This window comes from Aethalodelphis obliquidens, unplaced genomic scaffold, assembly GCF_003676395.1.
Source record: "Aethalodelphis obliquidens isolate GAN/ISIS:26980383/991018 unplaced genomic scaffold, ASM367639v1 scaffold123, whole genome shotgun sequence".
NCBI lineage: Eukaryota > Metazoa > Chordata > Mammalia > Artiodactyla > Delphinidae > Aethalodelphis > Aethalodelphis obliquidens.
This window is the reverse complement of record NW_020838067.1, coordinates 1060454-1081681: the sequence shown is the minus strand read 5'-3', so window position 1 is coordinate 1081681 and position 21228 is coordinate 1060454. Positions and strand designations below refer to the sequence as shown.

The 21228-nt window shown below is 53.9% G+C and overlaps 1 protein-coding gene across 2 annotated transcripts in view; it reads left to right on the top strand.

Annotated features, from left to right (window-relative positions):
• Positions 1-21228, top strand: part of MGLL (monoglyceride lipase) — a 101948-nt gene that overhangs the window by 59580 nt on the left and 21140 nt on the right. For both annotated transcript variants that reach the window (XM_027098409.1, XM_027098408.1), the window contains exons 4-5: positions 17910-18046; positions 19261-19371. In XM_027098409.1, coding sequence (XP_026954210.1) covers positions 17910-18046; positions 19261-19371 — 248 coding nt within the window. The remainder of the gene's footprint in view (positions 1-17909; positions 18047-19260; positions 19372-21228) is intronic.

Sequence of the window (21228 nt, the reverse complement as noted above, 5' to 3'; positions counted from 1 at the left end):
AAGTATTTTTAAAAAAATTTTTTAAGTGCAAGGCTGTTGACTCAGAAAAATCAATCAAAGGTACCAGAGCAAGTAAATGGGGCAGTTTTCTGCTCTCTTGCGTAAATATAGCAACTTCAGTGGACATGCTTTTTTAGATTAAGGCAGGAAAGATTAAACTGTATTTGACAGTCCCGTGCTATGTGGGCTTGAGGCTGCAGGAGGGGAGGCAAGGGAGGGAGCCTGAGAGAGATGGGAGCGACACAAACCAGAAGCACAGGGCCAGGGAAGCTCCGCTGGCTTTTCAGGAATCGGCAGTTCAGTGGTCTGTGGCTTTTGGCGTCTCCACCCACTGCTTTTTTCTCTTTAAAATGCTTGCTTGACCAACGAGTCCACATTTCTCTTTGCACCCAGGGGGGCCCAGCGTGTATGCACAAACTGCTCTAGTTGAAAAGTCGGGAACAGTCCTCGTGCCCACCCAGAGGGGTGGCTAGTCCAGACCAGGGCACGCTCAGACCCCGCCTGCTGAAAGGAAAGAGAGGTATAATTTTGGCTGTGGAGAGGCCTCTAAGACATATTGTTAAGGAGAAAAATAGAGTGCCGTTTATGGAAAGAAAAAGAAGAGCATAACACAGAATTATCCGGAGGCACAGACGTGAGTGTGACTGTACAAAGAGGTCTCGCAAACACACACCCAAGTGATAGGGTTAGCAGATGGGAGGCTGTGTTCATGTGCTTTGTCATTTAAAGTAAATAACAGCTTAAAAATCAACAGATGCAAAGCTTGTTGACTCAGGTATTACTTATGGCTCTTCACCTGCCACAGTGCTTGGCCTGGCCAGGCCCCGGGGGGCTGGGAGACCCAGATGCCCATCGCAGGAGCACGAGCCTCCACGTGTAAACAGCGTTCTCTGAGGGCAGGTTCAGACTGTGCCAAGGTTTTCTCACCCAGGACGGTGTGACAGTTGTCGTGAGAAGCCACCTGCCATGTGTCTAGCTTGTGGTCCTATGAGTCCATGCGGTGGCCTGGGCTGGTTAGCAGGGCTTCTGGAAGCTGCGAGACCTCTGGAGCCTGGGCCCAGATCTGGCCGACGTCACCGGCGCTGCATGTGGTCAAAGCAGGTCCACGCCGGGGTGAGGCCCGGCGGGGAGGAGCTGCGGGCCCACTGCAAAGGCTGCTGTGGGGGGAGGTGCAGCTGTGTTCCCGCCAGCCCAGCAGGGGACCGCGAGGAGCCCACAGGTGTGTTTCCGAGAAGGCAGAGATGGCAGCATGTAATGAAAAGTGTTTGTTGGAGCTGTTTTTGCTAGTCACTTTCTTCTGTCTCGGTGGCGGTTAGGGAATTGTGTTGATGGCGCTGATCCAGGCCAGCAGCCGCAGCATCGCTCATTAAAGGGCCCTTCAGACTGATTGTCGTTACCTCCTTACCCCCGACCCAGCTCCCTAGGCTCCAAGCTCGCTGACACCTAGCTGAGTCCCCGCCTGTCACTTTGACACCTGAATGCACTAACTCCAAGTACAGTCACTTCTCGAGAGCAGATAGGATTGTTGGCTGGTTGCAGAGCTGGCTGATTTCATTTTCAGGCTTTATGGTTCTGTGCTTCTGTACCAGTGTGATTTTTAAAAAAATGATTAAAAAGCCTTAATTTTTTCCCCTGATGGCAAAATACCTGTTCATTGTAGAAATTTTGGGAAATATATATATAAAAAAAGAAAAGACAAAAAAACTAACCTTAATCTGATTACCCAGAGACAGTACCCCATTTTGTGGTATATTCTTTCGGCTGTGTGCGTGCGTGTGTGTAAATGAGATCAGAGTGGACAGATGTCCCCTTACAGGTCACTGGGCTGGCCTCCACCTGCTGTCTGGGGTGTTCTCTGTCTCCTTTTTTTTTTTTTTTTTGTGGTACGTGGGCCTTTCACTGCTGTGGCCTCTCCCGTTGCGGAGCACAGGCTCCAGACGCACAGGCTCAGCAGCCATGGCTCACGGGCCCAGCTGCTCCGCGGCATGTGGGATCTTCCCGGACCAGGACACGAACCTGTGTCCCCTACATCGGCAGGCGGACTCTCAACTACTGCGCCACCAGGGAAGCCCTGTCTCCTTCATTTTTGCACTTCCTTCTGCTTTTTCTGAAATGGGAAAGTGGGAGCACAGCATCTTGGAGCTCGATGGTAGCAGATATGGAGGCCGTGTCCTTAACTGCACAGATGGAAAGGCAAGGCCCAGAGAGGGCAAGTATCTTGCTCAAGGCCACCCAGCCGGCTGGGGACAGGATGGTGACTCGATTCCTGGCCCAGGGTCCCAGACCACCTGTGTGGCCTCCTTGTCCCTCGGAGGCTTCATCTACAGCAAACCCCAAAGAAAGAAGGGGCCTGAGTTTCACCAGGAAGCTGTGACGGTCCCACTCGCTTGGGCTGGGCTGGACTTGGTACCCGGCGGTCCGTTCCCACGGGCCTGTCGGTTGACCTGGGGAGGCCCTCTCGTTTGTGACCCACAGCCTCTGGCTCTTGTTGCTCCTTGCATCCTTGAGAGTCTGCTGTGAGCCTGGAGATGCAGGGATGAGATGAGGTGTCCTTGCCCCAGGAGCACTGTCTCTGGGGGGTGTGGTTCTCCAGGTAGAGCGTGGTCACCCCATCGTGTGCTGACACTGGAGCCGGGGACCCCAGAGGACAGTGAGAAATCAGGGGGTCTCCTCGGGGGGAGAGGATGAGACAGGAGAGCTGAGCTCCACGAGGGGGGAGGGGAGTGTTCCAGAAGGAGCCCTGGAGCATGTGCAAGGCTGGACGTGCGTGGTGCCTTTGGAGGACAGAGGGCAGAGGCCTGGGACGCGACCTGGGTACTGACCCTTCCTCTGAGCCCCAGGCCCTCGAAGGGCAGGAGCTGGAGAGGTACCCAAGGAGCTCCCCGTTTCTGCTGAGTAGGAGGGGCAGGACCTTCTCGCACCCCATGGTCCACTTGCTCGCAGGGGCGTCCCTGTCAGGGTCTAGAACAGGGCCCATCAGATTAGCAGACCACCTTACTGGGAAAAATGAGGAGGGAGGAGGGCGGGGGCGGGAGTATGTCCCCGCTGGGCCCGAAGACCGGGAGGGTTTTGCAGGCAGTGCTGGGCCAGAGGAGGCCGGGCACTGTAGAGCATGGGGGTCGGGGAGAGTGTGGACCAGTGAGTCGGTGGGCAGGCTCCCCAGGATGGGTGAGCGAGGGGCAGGGGCAGCCAGGGGAGGACCCTGTGGTTCTACCACCAGGGCAGATGAGGGACGCAGCACGAGAGGCCTGGGCTGGAGGGGAGCTGCGGGGAAACATGGCAGTGGGACCTGGGAGCCCAGTGAGACGGGAAGTTGCCCGGGCTGGACCAGGGAGGGGAGAGGGTGGCTGCCGTCCGCACAGGGTGTGAGCAGCTTGGAGAGACTTGGGGCACATAGAACATCAGACGCTTGGAGGAAGTGGCCACGGGTATTTAGTTTTGGTTTTTCCCTGAAGGAGAATGAAGAAGACTTGCCCGTTGCAGCTGGACTCTGCTCTGTGTTGGCCACCCCCCGAGCCCCCTGGCTGTCTCCCGACCTTCTGGCTCCACTGCTCTCCCTCTTGCATTCCCCCTGATTTGTGCCCGTCTGGGCCACCTCTGTCCCAGGCTCCTGGCTACTGAGTGTCCTCTTCTGGTTTTTTTTAAATAAATGTATTCATTCTATTTATTTATTATTTTTGGCTGCACTGGGTCTTCGTTGCTGCACGCGGACTTTCTCTAGTTGCGGCGAGCAGGGGCTGCTCTTTGTTGCGGTGCGCGGGCTTCTCATTGCAGTGGCTTCTCTTGTTGTGGAGCACGGGCTCTAGGCGTGCGGGCTTCAGTAGTCAAGGCACGAGGGCTCAGTAGTTTTGGCTCGCGGGCTCTAGAGCACAGGCTCAGTAGTTGTGGCGCACGGGCTTAGTTGCTCTGCAGCATGTGGGATCTTCCCGGACCAGGGCTTGAACCCGTGTCCCCTTCATTGGCTGGCGGATTCGTAACCACTGTGCCACCAGGGAAGCCCTCCTGTTCTGTTTAAACTCTGTTCTTTGCGTTTGCTGCAGAAAAGTCAAAGCCACTTTGTTAGCAGGGTAGGTGAAAGCAGGAGATTTCACAGCCGGTCTCGTAGGGGCTGGTGCCCTGTGCAGCCACTCCTTCCATGCTCCACAGCCGGTCCCTACGACAGGCGCCAAGGGGGCCGCTCTGGGTGAGGCTCAGGCCTCCTCGGCCTGAGTGGGGGCCACGTCGTAGAGGGGGGCAGACCCCGTGCTGGGACTCAAGCGTCCCCGGACAGGCTTTCCCGTTCCTGGAGTTGCCACCGCAAGGACGAAAGGCAGAGCATGGAAGAAGAGGAGCAGCATTTGCTGGGTGACGTTCGCTGCTTTCATCTGCGTTCTCGTTTAATCCTCCAGCACCTGCCGGCTAGAGTCAGGGCAGTTTTAACTGATGGGAGAAACAGGACCACAACAGGGAAGCGGTTGCCCAAGCTCACAGCCGAAACGCAGCAGGATTTGAACCCACACCTGCTTCCAAAGCTGTGTTCTTTCTTCTTCCAGAAACTCTGCCAGTCGAGGGGTTTACGGGGTCGAGGAAAACATGAGAGTCAGAACGTGGTCTGTTTAATCTGTCTTCTAACAAAAATAAAGCTGACCTTAAGGACACGGAGAAAGTAGTTTAAAAAGGAAGTATCTGTAAAAGCCAGGTCAGGTCGGGCATTTGCCTGCTCGGGCATGGTGTCGCCCATCCCTTGGACATTATATTAAATTTTTTTAAACATTAAACCTTTTCCTGAACTTTTAAGCTCTTGGGATTGCTGATCCCATGGAGCTCTGTCCTTTGCCTCGAGCGTTGTTTGGAATTTGCCAAGCATCCTGTTATTGTGTCACAGACTTCTATTCCTTGATCTCATCGCATCCTGGAGTTGCCGTTGCGAATGCCTCTCCCTGCCTCACAGCTGCTGCCTGTTTATAAGCCACGGGCACTTTCTGTATGTGTTCAGCTTTCATCGAGAGATCTGGGTGAAAGGTCTGGTAGTTCTGGGTGATTCTGCGTCACCCAGAGTCGCCCAGAGCCCTGCCTGCTCAAGAGACAGGAAAGGAACGTGATGTGTGGGAAGGGGGAACCGGCCTCGCCCAGTCATCCTGCAGCTTGATACAAAAGGAAGATCATCTCGCTAGACACCACGAGCCATAGTTATGACACTTTTTGTCGTGCTGTTTCCTCTTATTTATGCAGTGGAGAGTAGGATGTTTTCAAATAAACCCTCTAAATATGAAATCCTGAGAGTGCATTATTTCTGAAACGCTGCACCGTTAACAGCCTTTTAGCTGGTTATATTATAAAGCATGTTGTAACAGCTCAAAAAAAAATATATATCTGAGCCGAAATGTGTTTCCATAGCCCATATGCTGAATTCTGGCATCTTTATACCTTTTTCAAGCTGTTGTCAATTAGTAGAGAAATTAATTTCTCTCTTTGTGTCCTTCGTACAGTCGAGCTTGTGCATGGATGCCGCAGGGAACTCCCTTTTCTCCTCCCATCGAGGGGAGCTCGTGCAGCAGGAGTTCAGGAGATGCAAGCGTGTTGGTCCAGGTGTCCATGATGGAAGCCTGGACCATCAGCAAACAGAAAAGGAGGAAATGGCTTTTGTTGAGGGAAACAAACTGTTTTCCAGGCCAGCAAGCTGTGATCTTGGACTTTCTGCCATATGCACGTTTTCTTAGAGAGAGACAGACAGAAGCAGAACCTCCCGGATCACACGGTATTCCCCGAGAGGCCGCACGAAGGTCCTGTCCAGCCTGCACCAAATCGCCCGTGAGCCCTTCGCCCTCCGAGTGTCCTTTTGTCCCACACTCTCTGCTCTTGGAGCCTCAGAAGGGCGTTTTTAGCATTGGCGGACTGTGTCGGCTGATGACTGAACATGATTTTTGGTGGCCTTTTAGCTGAAGGATGCGGCTCCTCTACTTTTAACTTGTCTTTGGTCTCGTGTCCTTACACTTCAGTATAGAATGCTGTTGCTCATGGGACTTCTGCAACATGACATCCCACGATTGGGGACTGTCACAGGAGCGCGGAAAGCAAGCCAGACCTTCGTCAGAAATGGGCTTTGAAACCCCGATGGCTAAATTTTAAGTAGCGTGATGACGCTGCGGCCTACGGTGGGGAGGATCTATGGGGATTCTGGCGTCCTCGTGCCAAAAGAGCATCGAGGGGAACTCAGCGGAAGCAGAAGCTACAGAACAGTCTCAGGGAAGCCTGCTGGGCCTGGAGTGTGTGCGCTTTCTGTCGCACCTCTTCTGGGGGCACCTGGTGTGGCCCAGGTAGTCACGCAGCTGCTCCTGGCAGTGGGGGCTTCCATCTGGCTCAGCCCAGAGCCCTGCTTATCTTACGAACCATTGTTTGGGTCACCGTGTGTTCTGTGGCTCTCTCCCTACCACAGGTAGAGAAATGAACTGCCTTTAAAGGAGGAGAGAAAAACATTTGATTACAAGTTCTTCAGACCCAAACGGTAGCTTTCCATAGGGTTTTTACCTGGAAGCAAAGTACCGTGATGGGAAGAAAGAGGGTTTGCTACCTCCTCTAATAAACAAAGAGCTGTAACTCCCGCTGTGGACAAGGACGTGAGGAAATTCAAATTTCTGTGCTTGGCTGGGGACAACGGAAATTCTCAAGTTGGAATGCATTTTTGGTTCTATAAATGGGGACTCCCCAAAATATTCATATCTTTTGATCTAGAAATCCCATCTTGGCAAGTGTATCCTGACAGTTCTATAAATATCTGTGAAAAGATGTTCATCTCAGTGTTATTTAGAATAGCAAACATTGCTGGCAACCTCAGTGCTCCACCATTGAAAGTAAAGTGAGTTTTGATTTTTATCCCCCTGATGGGACATCATGCAGTCAATATAAATCCCAAGTATAAATTTTGTGTGAAAGTGGGGGAAATATTACAGTCTTACGTGTTAAGTTGAAAATCAGCCCCCTGCCCCAGAGCCTAGCCAGACCGACACCCAACAGGTAAGTGGGACGCGTGTGTTCCAGTTGGAGTGGTCGGCTTTTACCTGCTTCCTGCAGCAGCCCCTACAGAGGACCCTTGTCAACTGCAGGACTGACCTCCCCAACCCCATCCTGACGTGTACCGCCTGGATGGGAGATGAGGGTGTTGACTACACGAGGAGTCCGGTTGTACTCCCGGCTGCTCTGGCTGGAAAGCACTCCTGGCCACCTCCACCAGGACCCTCTGCCCCACTGGGAGGCCCATGGGTGCCCCAGCGTAAGCCTCTCGCCCGGCAGAGGACGCGGTGGCTTCGTCTTGTCTGGGAGAACTCAGGCTGGCTGGGAAGAGCCAGGAGGCCATGCCGGCCGGCCCTGACCCTGCCGAGGTAGCACCCGGGCCACAGGCAGGACAGGGAATAGACAGTATGGTTTTATGGGTTGTTAAAAACGTAAGTGGTGACAGTGGAGGCACCCCTCACAATTTGAGTTCTTTTTCTCCCAGTGGTGTGTGCTGGAGGGTGTCCCAGGACAGCTGGTCCAGTTCACTTTGGCCGCCACGGGAATGAGACCAGACTTTCGTGGTGTTTACTCCTGCTTGGCGAGGGCAGGACTGGTCTGTCGCTTTAGAAAAAAAAATTATTTGTTTGTTTGTTTGTTTGGCTGCGCTGGGTCTTAGCTGTGGCGTGCGGGATCTTCAGTTGCTGCATGCGGGCTCTTAGTTGCGGCAGGCCTGTGGGCTCCAGTTCCCTGAGCAGGGATCGAACCCGGACCCCCTGCGTTGGGAGCACAGAGTCTTAGCCACTGGACCACCAGGGAAGTCCCCGTTGCTTTTTTGTGGTTAATTTTTCGTTTCCACAGCTAATATTTGCCGTCCACTTTGTTCCCAGCCCTGACCTGTGCAGTTCACACCGGTGGTCTCGGTTCACGTTTCCCACAGTCCGGGGAGCGGGGGTGAGGAGACAGGGGCCCAGAGGAGCTGAAACCCTGCAGGAGGCTGCACCCTGCGGGGCCGGGTTAGGTCCAAGGACGTCTGACCCCAGAGCCGTCCCGTGACCCATACTCGGGCTGCCCGACGCTTTCCTGGCTTCCCCAGAAATCGGCCGTGAACGTGTGTTACTTCTGTAATCAGAGGAGGGGTGCAGGGTTTTATTATTTACGTAACACTTTAAATGCAGGCCAACGGATCCAGGTGTTTTTCCTCATTCCACGTGGCACCTCCGCAATAGAAACTGTTTTCAACGCTGCCTAACGGAACGTTCCGTGATGGGGCTGCTGAGGCCGAGGACCTGCGTTTTGACGGTTTGCACTTTAGTGAATTTAAATTGGCCCCACGTGGCTGTGGCTGCCGCCCCTCCAGAGTCGCTGCCCCATGGCGTCTGGGGCCCCACCGCCACCCTCCTGCCTGCTCCACCCTCCACAGGGAGCCGAGCCTCGCGCCCAGGTGGCCCACCTCTAACCCTTTCAAGGGCAGGCCCGGAGTGGGGGTGGCCGGGGCCGGCAGGACGCCCACGGTCCAGCCGATGGCCTTGGCACAAGGCCTCCTGCTGCCTTGTCCGTTGCTCTGACCACACCAGGGGGTGGAGGATGCCTGAGGCCGGGCTCCAGGCCCCCAGCCTCCACCCCACGCGGTGATCCCACGGGACCCCCACTGGCTCCTTAAGAAGCAGAGGCTTGGGGTGTACTTGCCCCTGCGTCTGCTTGAGGAATCAACAGGAAAGGTCCAGACTCCCGGGCCCGCCAGCACGCCGACCTCATCCTCATCTAATTTCATAGCCTCGTGTGCAGTAGTGATGCTGATGCGTAATTAACGCCGGGTTTGAGGACCGAGGATGCTTTCACTGTGTCCTGGGGGTGGTTGGTGTGTCCTGGAGTTGAAGACGGCAGGGAACACTGCCCAGAGAACGCAGGGCTGCTCTGGGTCCCTGCCTGCGTCCTCACCTGACCAGCAATGCAGTGAGCCACTACTGAGCGCTTGCTGTGTGCTGCACTCAGGGCTGACCACCGTGCCTCACTCTCCCTGACTCCCCACGCCCCCTTGGAGTGGGGTCCACGAGCGCCCCTTTGTGTAGGCGGGGAGGCTGAGCCGGCCGAGGTGAAGTCACCTGCCCAAGCTCACAGGGAGGTGAGGTGGAGCTGACTCCTGACCTCCACGCTCAGCTCTGTCCTCCATATCCCGTCCTTCCCTGGTTCTCCTGGTCCTTAAATGGGGTGGTGACTCTTCCTCGAGATTTGCGCTGTTGTCATCAAACAGGAGGAGCCTCGGGTCCAGGGGCTGGCACGGGGCGGGAGCTAATATGTGCTCCTCTTCTCGCCTTTGTAACATCTTAGCTGAATTTGAACTTGCAGTAGTGTTGGTTCAGTACCCGGGTGTGTAAGGGCGTGCCCCCTGCCGGGCCCTGCCGGGGCCTCAGTGTGCAGAGCTGGCCCTTTGTCAGGGGCAGAAGGGGCCGTTTCTCCTGCCGGCTCGCTCTGTGGTCGCTTCCACTGACTCTCTGTGGTTGAGAAACACTGACCACCTTCTGTCTTTTTGAAAGCTCTGGGGTCCTGACTTCAGCTGGTTTTAGTTGCTGGCATCTCCAAGGCTTCCAGAAAGTTCTGCTTCCCAAATATTAGCCATACAGCGTCTCCCACCCTGGAGAAAGGGATCTGTGCTTCTTTCTAAAGCAGTTCACTTCACCATGGGTGACCTCCTTTGCTTTTTAAACGTAGCATTTGTTGCAGTTTCAACAGAGGTTAAACTTGGGTTGCCCAGTTCTCATGTTTTTCTGTGGGTTACAGAAGCTCCAAACAACTGTCAGGCGCCACATGGGAGCTTCTGTCATCTGGTGGGGACTGAACAGACCTACCTTAATGTTTCGAGGAGAAAAGTTCTGTTAGATGTTAAATTTATTTTTAGTTAGAAGGAAACCAAGGCGAAAGCAAGCCATGATTATGCAGAGGAGAAATACAGGTTAGACATGCAGAAGAACCTCTGATGGGGAAGAGCCCTAAACACGACGACAGCTTACGGGTTTTCTCCTCTGAGACTGTGTGGGGATGGGAGGGAGCGTTTGGTGAAGACCCTCTACTTGCCGGCTGTGCTGCCCTGGTTCATTTATTCCAGCAGCTTTACGATGAGGTCAGGAGATGTCTCCTAGTTCTACAGATGGGCAAGTGACTAGCGGTAACTACCATCTTAAAATTTGTGTTTCATTCCCTTGCTTTTTTATTCTGTGCTTTAATCACATAGGTTTGGCTCTCTAAAAATAGATATAGTTTGCTTTTGCTTTTTTTCGTTTTCTTTTTGGATTTTTTTTTTAGCTTTCTATAAAATGGCTAAACTTGAATACCTTACTTTCTTTTTTTCACCTTGTATTTTGTTTCTAAGATTCCTACATGTAGCTTTCGTTTATTCGTTTTTTTCACTGCTGTAGAATAATCCCTTTAGCTACAATGTGTCCATTCTCCAGCTGTGACAACAGGCTGTAGCAAAGGATGTTGCCCCGTCTCCTGTGGTGCCTGCACAGGAATTTCTCTTGGGTGTATGAATGCCTGGGGGTGGAATGGCTGGGTTGTAAAGTATGGAATTCCAACCTTGCGAGATGCCAGATAGGCTTCCAAAGTGATTGTACTGGCTTCTCTCTGTGTAACATATACGGGCTAGTGACGCCCTTTAAGTTTGGACACGGGAGCTCAATCAGGTCTCCTCCCGGCCCCTCACAGTGCTCTGTTACACCGGAGCGCGTCCAAGTGGCTTTATTCTCCCTCTGGGTCTGTGTGGCTGTGATTCCCACACGTGGCTCCTGCCCGTCCAGTCCTGTGGTTCTTGAGGCCAGAGGCGCCACAGTGACCGTCTGTCTCGCTGGCCTGAACCGCACGTCCCACAGGAGTCCCCCTCCTCCTTCGTGCTGGCCTGTGCGCCGGGTAGGAATGCAGGGCCAGCCCCCCGCGGGATGGAAGGAAGTCCGTCCCCTTACTGGTCAGATTTTCCCAGGGAGAGAAAGCCATGTCCCTGGAGCCTGGGTCAGGGAAGTGCTGTCTGCTTGGAGCCTCCAAAGGAGCAGAGGCGAGGAATGAGAGATCTCTGTTTGTGCAGACGCCCCGTGGGGAGCGCGTGGTCCGCAGTTAGGGCCCTGCTGTGGACCCTCACCAGGCAGGGCATGTGGCGATGCTTTTGCTGTGCAAATGGCAAAATGGGGAGCCTGGTACCCCAGCGTCTGGAGGAAACCATCTCATCGTTCAGACTTGCGGGCCTGGTGTGAATGCCTGCCTGTGTTTTCAGTCACACGCACCCATCTCTTCTGATTAAAACAGGAAGAACGTTTGAGGTGGATTTAGGGGTAGAATAGAAGAGCACAGAGGCAGGGTGTTGAGGCACCACCGTGTAGGGGCGGGCTCTGGAATCAGACTTCCTGGGTCAGATCCAGCCGTGCCGCGAGGCCCTGGCCTCCTTGTTGGCAAGGCAGGTGCCAGTAAAAGCACCAGATCTGGGGTCTGAAGTCAGTGCTCGAGCCCTTGCTCGGCCTGGAACTCACCGGGAGGATGAGCTGCATCCAGTCTGTCCGAGGGTCAGTCTTGTCTGCTAGAAAGTGGGGGAAAGAATCTCTAACTCACGGGGTTGTGAGGATCAAGTGAAATAACCCTGGGGAAAGGGCTGTGCAGATTACAACCGGCTGCGTAATATGGGGTGTTGTCGTTACTGGTTTTTTAATGCTTTGTCTCTCTTTCCTCACTCAAGGCTACATTTCACCAGATGTTTCTTCTCTAAGAAAATGAATACTGAGTGGAACTGGTTCCCTAAGAAGAGGGAAGTCGGTTGCTCATTTCTTCCTATTCCAGCTTTAATGGGACCATGAGCTTTCTGGATACTTCCTCATGATCTCTTTAGCACACGGTGGTGCCGTGGAAAGTTATTTTCAGGTAGAAATATTTTGTATGAGACAAAGAGACGGGGATTATTTCATCATTCAGCAAAGAATTATTAACTACTTAACTGTGCACGGAATACGACGCTAGAGTGTTTTAAGGGTCCTTGGGATTGGTTTTAATCAGATGTGGTGAGACACACAGACACGGAAATGGCTGTCACGAGGGACAATTTATTATATTCACAATTCCCTAGAAAGGGGGCAGGGCACCCCACACAGGGCTGGTCAGGAGGCAGAGGGAGGGGGGGAATGCAGACGGGAGCCTCTACTGCATTTTCTGCGGAAGGAATGGTGAGGCGGGCCGAGCAGGCTGAGGATCGGCTGGTTTGAATAATTTCCGTGGGCTCGCGGGCTCAGGGGCTGCCCTGGTTGTCCGGTGCCTGGCCCTGGGTGACAAGGACAGCAGGAGAGTAGCCCAGAAAGTGAGAGGTGGGATGCAGGCTCTGGGTGGGTTGGTTTGCATGTGAAAGGCCAGCTCACAGGCCAGTTCTTCACTGTCTCCAGAAATTCGCTAACCCTGGGAGCAGTGGTCCCTCCAGGGCCAGCTTTAACCAGATGGTAAAGCATCAAAATACAGAAACTAAAAAACACAGTACATAGCAGAATCAGGGCAAACAAAACAAAACTATGCTGGATTAAGGCCTGTGGCACAGGGCTCTTTCTTTTACAAAATATGAGGAAAAGGATTTTCATTGCAAATGCAGAACCGTTGCTCAGCGTACGTGGCGGGAAAGGAAATGTATCCATCAGTGTGGCCAGGGTGATGGAGATGAATCTCTGGTGAGTGGCCATTATGGAAATCCTGGCTACAGTTCATTTCAGCAGGTGTATAGCAGGCACCTGCCCCCCGGGCCAGGCCATTGCGAGGAGCCCTGAGGAATGTGCGGAAGAACAGAAGGGGATCCTTGATCCCGAGGCCAGCCCTGGCGGGTGTGGGGCACGTGCGGGCCCAGCCTCCTCCCCGAGCCTGTGGCAGACGTCACCAGTCTCCCACAGCACAGTGCCGTGGGGCCACCAGCCACCCATCAGAGCTGCTTGTCAGCCGGGCTCTAGGGCCCCTCGGTCCATGGGGGAGGAGTGGTGCTGGAGGAGAGAAGGGGGGGGGAGCTCCGGTCAGCTCACCTGTGATAGAGACAAGACCTGGTTGGGGGGGAAGGGGAAACTTGCACCTGTGTGGAGGGAATTGACTCCGTGGAAGGGTTAGGAGTGGCGATGGGCCTTAGAGGGTTTGCTCCTGGCCTGGTGCAGGGCTGAGGGCCCCGCAGCAGGGGGCTGCTGCATGAGAGGCGCAGCAGAAAAGCGTGGATGTGCTTGGAGGGGCAGCGGGCGGGGGGTGGGTGTGAGTGTGGCTCCGATTGTGCTTTCTAGTGAGGGAGCAGGACCAGTAGGAGCCTTTACCAGAGGCCCCGAAAACTGGGCTGGCACACGCGGACCGAGCTCTGAAACAGTGGAGACTCTGAGCCCTGCAGGATCAGAGCAGCTTCCAGAGGGGTGCAGAGGGGGTTAGGGCAGGCAGGGGGCTGGGTGGGAAGCTGTCGCCAGGGAAAAGGCGAGGAGCGTCTCACCCCCCGCTAGGGGCGTAGGCATGCAAAGGAGCAGGCCGATCCAGGAGGCTGAGGACCTAGAAATCTGGAAGGGTTTGGGGACCAGCTCGACATAGGATAGAATGAAGGTCAGAGACAGCAGGCCCGTTTTGAGCCTGAATGATTCAGAAGGTGAATCAAACCCGGGAGCGGAGCCACTTTGGAAGCTGTTTGAGGATCAACAGGACAGTCGGGGGATTCTTCTGACCAGGGGTTCATGAGGCGGATCTGCAGCTCTGGGAGGAGCGTGCCAGAGCGGGGAGAGCGGGCAGGCGCGGGCGGGGCGCACAGTGTGCGTCGCGGGGAGAGGCAGCCATGGGACAGTGGAAAGGAGCGCGGGAGGGCCTGCGGGGCGGCCGGGGCGGGTAGCACTGCAACGCGCTCGTCACGGGGGCTGACTTGTGAGCAGGCAGGCCGGCAGAACCGAGCAGCCCTCCTCCAGAAACAGGCCAGGCTCCAGTGAAAGGGGAACCTTCACATGGGATCGGGGGGGCGCCACAGTTCAGTGAGCTGATGAGGGACTTCTTCATAAATTCCGCTAGAACAATTAAGAACCATTTAGGAACTTGATAGAGGTGGTTGAACAGCGTTGTGAATATACAAAATGCCACCGAATTGGCACACTTTACAATGGTTAACATCGTGTTATGTGAACTTCACCTCGATTTTAAGAGGAAAAGAACCGTCGGGAAAGAGATCGTGTCTCATACCAGGTACCACGATAAGCTGCAGGTGGATCAAAGATTAACATGTAGAAAATGAAACCAAATCTGGAGATGATGGTGCGATGGTTGCACAGAAGTGTGAATGTACTTGATGCCACTGAGCTGTGCACCTAAGAATGGTTAATGTAGGACCTCCTGGTTGTCCAGTGGGTAAGACTCAGCGCTTCCACTGCAGGGGGCATGGGTTTGATCCCTGGTCGGGGAACTAAGATCCCACATGCCGTGCGGCATGGCCAAAAAAAAAAAAAAAGGTTAATGTAAATTTTATGTTATGTATATGTTTTCCCCCCGCCCACAAGAAATGAAACCATAAAGGAACTCATAGAAAAAATGCTGAGTTCCTTTATAGCCCTGGAGTAGAGAAGGCTTTTATAACTAAGAATCAAAACTCAGAAGCAATAAAAAGAAAAGATTGATAATTTTTTAAGGGTTTTTTTTTTTTTTAAAGCAACTAGTGCTCAAGCTGTTCTTTTTTAAATGAATTTATTTTTTATTTATTTATTTTTGGCTGCGTTGGGTCTTCGTTGCTGCATGCGGGCTTTCTCTAGTTGCGGCGAGCGGGGGCTACTCTTCATTGTGGTGCACGGGCTTCTCATTGCGGCATCTTCTCCTGCTGCAGAGCACGGGCCCTAGGCGTGCAGACTTCAGTAGTTGTGGCTCACGGGCTCTAGAGCACAGGCTCAGTAGTTGTGATGCATGGGCTTAGTTGTTCCACGGCATGTGGGATCCTCCCGGACCAGGGATCAAACCCGTGTCCCCTGCATTGGCAGGCGGATTCTTAACCAATGCAGCACATGGGAAGTCCCAAGATTGACAAGTTTTTCAAATAAAAATCTTCTGTAGCTTAAACACAACATCAAGTCAAAGCACAGATGACCAGCTCGTATACAAAGAGCTCTTAAATATCAAGAAATGCAAAACCCTGCAAGCAAAGACAGAAATTCTCAGTTTACCAGAAAAGAAATACAAGTGACTCTTGAAACGTAAGGAGATGTTAGACCTATACTTTCTCCTCTGTCTTAAGGGCAAGAATACAAACACTGAACGACCTGCTTTGTTGGGAGGCTGAGAGATTCAACCCAGCACATCCCACGTGGACGGCAAGTGGGCGACTTCTACTGAAATGGCACCTGCACGCACCTTTCAACCAAACAACCTTGCCACCTAGACATACACCCTGAAGGCACACCTTCACAAAGATGGAATAAACATTCCCAGTGATTCGTTACAGTCCGATGTTTAATAAACGAGAGGTTGGATGTCACACAAATGGGTTTTGATGAGAGATGGCCAGAGTAATCTGTACTCCGCCCACACAGAGGAGCACTGCACAGCCCTAAGACAGAGGAAGAGCTCTTGGCCTGTTTGTGATATGAAATAACCTCCAGAATACGTTAAAAGGGGAAAAAACTGGCGCGAATAGGGTGGGTCTGTAGCATGCTACCTTCTATGTAAAAAAAAAAAAAAAAAAAAAAAAATTATTTTTGCAAAAACAATTGCTTTGAAAGAAAAAACAGAATAGTTAAAATGATGAGCCATGGGGAGTGAGAGGGGAGAGGTAGAGGAGGCAGGAGCAGCAGCAAGATGTCCCTGGATGAATCTTTTCTTTTATTTTTCTAACTTTTGAGCCAGGTAAATATTGACATATTCACAAAAGAAAATGAGAAGTAAAACACCAAAATCTATAGTTGTGAACAAATTTATTTTGAAACTAATCGTATATCAAATTAGTAACATAAGCACACAGAGAAAATAATGATCACGTATTTGTAATAATTCGAACTTTAAACATAATACTCTGGGGCTTTCCTGGTGGCGCAGTGGTTAAGAATCCGCCTGCCAGTGCAGGGGACGTGGGTTTGAGCCCTGGTCGGGGAAGATCCCACATGCTGCGGAGCAGCTAAGCCCGTGCGCCACAACTACTGAGCCTGCGCTCTGGAGCCCATGAGCCACAACTGCTGAAGCCCACGTGCCGAGAGCCCGTGCTCCGCAACGAGAGAAGCCACCGCCATGGGAAGCCTGTGCACCACAATGAAGAGTAGCCCCTGCTTGCCGCAACTAGAGAAAGCCCGCGCACAGCAACGAAGATCCAATGCAGCCAAAAATAAAATAAATAAATAAATAGATTTATTTTTTAAAATGGCAGTATTAAACATAATACTCTGACCATTTCATTACTGAACTGTTTTCCAAGGACGGGAGGTGGGGTAGGGGGAGTATTGTTTAGTGGGTGTATCAGTCAGCTTGGGCTGCCATAACAAAGTACCCCAGGCTGAGTGACGTAAACGATAGCAATTTATTTTCTGAAAGTTCTGGAGGCCGGAAGTCCAAGATGAAGGTGTCGACAGGGCTGGTTCCTCCTGAGGCCTCTCCCCAGGGCTTGCAGACGGGCGTCCCTCTGTGTGTGTCTGTGTCCTAATCTCCTTCTCTTAAAAGGACACCAGTCAGATTGGGTTAGGGGCAAGCCCAGCGACCTCATTTTAACTTAATCACGTCTTTAAAGACCTGTCTCCAAATACAGTCATGTTCTGAGCTGTGGGGATTAGGACTTCAGCACGTGAAGGGAGTGGGGAAGGGGGACGCAGTTCAGCCTGCGCCAGGAGCATGAGGTTTTGGTCTGAGGAAGGTGGGAAGGTTCTGGGCGTGCATATGGTGGCGACGGTTGTGCAGCAGCGTGAACGTGCTCGATGCTGCTGGCCTTGCACTGGAAGGTGGCGAAGATGCTGTGTTGCCACAATAAAAAAATAAAAATGAGTTTAAGGGGGCTGAGGGTGCCGCTGAGAGGGCGACAGAAGGCTGTGTGCGATGGGCACTCGTGGGGCACGGACGGCAGGAAACAGGAGTTCGCGGTCTGACCACACAGAGGGTTTCCGAGTTTGAGGTCTGGGCGGCCAGCCGTCCCAGCCGCTGTGAGCACCCCCTCCACTCTCTGTCCGTGAAGCGGGCGGCATGGTCACTGCAGCTCTGGGCAGGTCCGCTTGCCGTGCTTCCTTGTGCTCTGGGAGCTCCTCCTCGTTTGCAGTTTTCAAACCCCCACACTGCATGGTTTCTATGGCGACTGACGTCCCTCCGAGAGGGGAGCGTGGAGGGACCCTCAGAAAGAACGCAGGGAAGTGAACAGCACGGATATGGGACGGGCAGTACAATCCAGGAGGGAGGGAGCATGACCTAGTTTTACGGCTGCTTCGCTGAGAAGGTTCTGGCAGGTACGCTTGACTGTCTTATGTCTGTCGCACTGTCTTCACCAAGAGCTGTAAAGGGAGGTGACAAGATGCAGCACTTTACCTGGTGAAAAGCTAACACTTGGAAACACAACTGCGAGGGTCAAGGACTTGGGAAAGCCCAGGGAATTCCAAGCCTCATCCGTCTTGTTTCTGGCCACTTGGGGAGAAACGAGGCCTAGTGGGACTCCACGTGCCTGTCCTTTCTTTTTTCCTGGGATACGGCCACAAGGAAGGCATCCTGGCTGCGTGGACAGGCTTTGTGATGTTCACATCCTGGCTCATGACTTCTGGCTGTGTGATCTTCGGCACGTTCCTTAACCTCTCTGTGCTTCAACTTCCTAGTCTGTAAAATGGGGGAGAAGAGTTCCCACGGTCAAGAGTTCTTGCAAGGGCTTGGTGGGTCCTCCCTAAAGAGTGGCTTGTAATTCCGTGAGGAGACCCCTGGGCTTGGCAGGAGTCAGCCTCTGGTAACTGGTTCTGTTTCCTGTTCTCTTCCAGTTGGCCACGGGCAGAGCGAGGGGGAGAGGATGGTGGTGTCTGACTTCCAGGTTTTCATCAGGGACGTGTTGCAGCACGTGGACGTTGTGCAGAAGGACCACCCAGGGCTTCCCATCTTCCTCCTGGGCCACTCCATGGTGAGTAGACCACGGAAGAGCCCTCTAAGTCAGGCCGGGCCCCAGCCCCAGCCCTGCGGTGGGTGGAGGGTGAGGGTCCCGGGATGCAGGGGGCCGCCCTGCCTCTGGCCCCATCGCACTCTGCCTGGCCAGCACAGCCCCCTCTGGGAGTTCCCAGACAATTTATGCTCAGGAAACGAGGGCCAGCATCTTGGAGGCAGCCCCAGAGAAGCTCACCTCCGCCCGTTCCTTCCTGCCAGGGCCCAAGGCGCCAGGAAGGCGCCACTTCACGGTGGGGCCCCAAGGGTACTTCTCCCTGCACGGCCGCGGGCGCGTCTCAGGGCAGGAGGGCCCCTCAGTCAGCCTGTGGAGAAACAGAGGTCCTACGCGTCCTGCCCGTTTCAGAGTCACACAGTGCACATGGGAATTAGGATGGGGTTCCAGAGGAAACAAGTCCTTCAAGGTCATTGCAAATCCCTTTCACCTTTTAAATCCATTAACCCCCTAAGGATCAGCCAACTATAATGTATAGATCAGGGCTCTCAAGCTGGCAGCATGCAGGCCGGATCCGCCTCTAGACCCCCGCCCCAGTGGCTGGCAAAGAACGTTTTGAGCTGCTTGGTTTTGAAAGCTGGGTGACTTTTCCCTCCCTTCCAGCCCGGTCACTGCCGGGCTCTGTTCCTGCGCGTCTGTTACCTGCCTGGCCCTCGTGAGCGTGTGTGGTGTCAGCCCTGGGTGCAGGTCACCTTCAGCTTCAGCAAATAGCCAGGGCCGCACGCCTTCAGCACCACCCGCGCTCTCTAACTATTCTTCTTGGAGCCTAAATTTCTGGGACCTTTACTGAACCAGGAAAACAGAAAAAGGGTAGCAGTCTCTTATTATCATCAGATTTTTTCAGATCTCGTGTTAAGGCTGACGGAATGGGTGAGTTGGGAGTCTGCCAGCTTTGGGCTTGAAATGAAATAGAAACATGTTATTGTTTAACTTGCAGCCCACAAGCAGGAACCTTATTTAGATCTCCCTGAAATGTTTGCTGTTGGAAAACCCGGAGGAAAAAACATGTGAAAGCAAGTAATTGCAGGTCTAGTTTATCCAACATTTGAGGGTGTCTATTCCAAGGTACCGTCCTTGGGGCTCTGGGCCGGGACTGCAGCCCAGCAGGAGACCCGCGATGGGGCGGCTAAGAGCCCACGCTGGCGACGCCCACACCCACATGCTGCCCGTTCTCATTGCAGGGGGGCGCCATCACCATCCTCACGGCCGCAGAGAGGCCCGGCCACTTCTCCGGCATGGTTCTCATCTCCCCGCTGGTTCTCGCCAGTCCCGAGTCTGCCACGACTTTCAAGGTAAACGGACTTCCAGTTCCATGAGACTCCTGCAGCTTCCCTGGCCCCGGGGCGTCCGTTCACAGCTAGAGTCTGGGGGAAAGGGCTTCTCCCACGATTGTGATAAGGTTTGGACAAGTAGCAAGCATTGTTGTCCCTGGAATCCTGTAGTTTCTCAGGTACTTTTTTTCCCGAAGGCAAAAGAAAAATGGCTTCCTGCTTGTGCATGTTTCTCTGGTGAACGTTAGAAGGAGGAAAGGTTACGCGGGTTAGGAATCCAGCGAAGGGGCCTCTGTTAACAAGCCACGTGCTGGGCTGGAGCTCGTTTCCGGGGACCGTTGGCCAGCGTCGGCCACGGCATGCGGACGCGGAGCTGCAGGCAGTTGCTAACGGGACAGCACCGGCGCCTTGGCTGTAGTACTTTCCATCCCTGAGCACTTTCACCTCTGACCTGTCGGATCCTCCATTCTGTTTTTCTGGCTGTAATGTTCCACGCGGCGCAACCCAGTGGTTCCCGCGTTGAGCTGGGCCTCCTCCCCCTGAGGAAGGAGATGGGACTCGTGGCCTCAGCAGGGCTGCCGGGTTGTTGACACGTTATGGACCTGAGGTTTCAGAGACGGGTAACCCGGTGAGGGTGGGGAATCCCAGCCCCGAGTCTCCCCGAGCAACGGTCAGTCTCTCCTGGTCGCTGGGGGACACTGCTGCCCCCGAGCCAGTTCTCGGGACTCTCAAAGGAGCACGAGGGGTGAGTGAGGCAGTGAGTGGGTCAGGATCATTCAGTGGTCCTGGTCCGAGTAGAGTAAGCAAGACCAGGATCGCAAAAAGGGGGTCCCCACGGCACGCTGCACGCTTTGATTCGTTCTGCCCAGTGTCGGGCACGTGCTGGGCTCACACGTGAATCGCCTCCCTCGGCTCCCACCCTCACCCCAGGAGAGGTCGAGGCCTGCGCTTTACGGTCGGGACGACTGAGGCTTGGAAGGGACGAGCGACTCTCCAGGTCACACCCCAGTGGACTGGGGTCTGGGGCTGTTCTCTCCTCTCCCCATCAACGGTGTTTCCCCAGAGAAGAAAGTGGACGTTTTCCCTTTGGGAAGAGTCCAGGACCGTGGGGATTTTTGGATGAAGTGCCCCAGGGGATCAGGGCAGCTGGGCCACAAAGTGGAGCCCACAAGCTTTCCCCCGAGTCACTGGCAAAGGGGGAACTTCTGGGCAAGGCCACCAGCGTGACCTTCCGGGCCTGCCGCTAATAGATCACCTTGTCAAACCAGGAGCCAGCTGTCCCCGGGGGGATGCAAGTCTCCTCTCATTAACCGAGACAAATGAGATTGCCCGTTGCCCCCAGACCAGAGGACACATCCTCCCCGTGAAGTCTGTCGCCGCTCCGGGCTTCGGCAGTTCTGACTGACGTTCTGTGACTCGTCTGCCACCCCCGGACCACGGGGTTACCCTCCACGTCTCGCCTGACAGCCTTCTGAAGGAGTCTCACGGAATCTTTGTTTAAAATTTAATTGACACATGCTTAAAATAATGTATCTATACGGTTCAAAATGTGAGAGGGGGAAAGGGCATGAGCGGAGTCTCCTCACGGTTGCAGGCGGGCAGCCACGTAGCAGAGTTTGTGCATCTCTGCGGGTGCGCACACCACTGTGGGTCCCTGTGTTTCACACACGTGGGAACACGCTCTCTGTGCTTCCTGTTTTGTTCTTTTGGTGGCCTGTTTGTTTTTGTGGGTGGGGTTTAGTTTGGTCATTTTTCTTTGTGATACCTCTTGGCGCATAGGAAAGGACTAGGAAAGGCCTCGCTGCAGGCCTTGGGTCAGGTGAGGCCCAAGGGGGATGGCCCTGGGTCAGGTGAGGCCCCCCTGCGGGGATGGCCCTG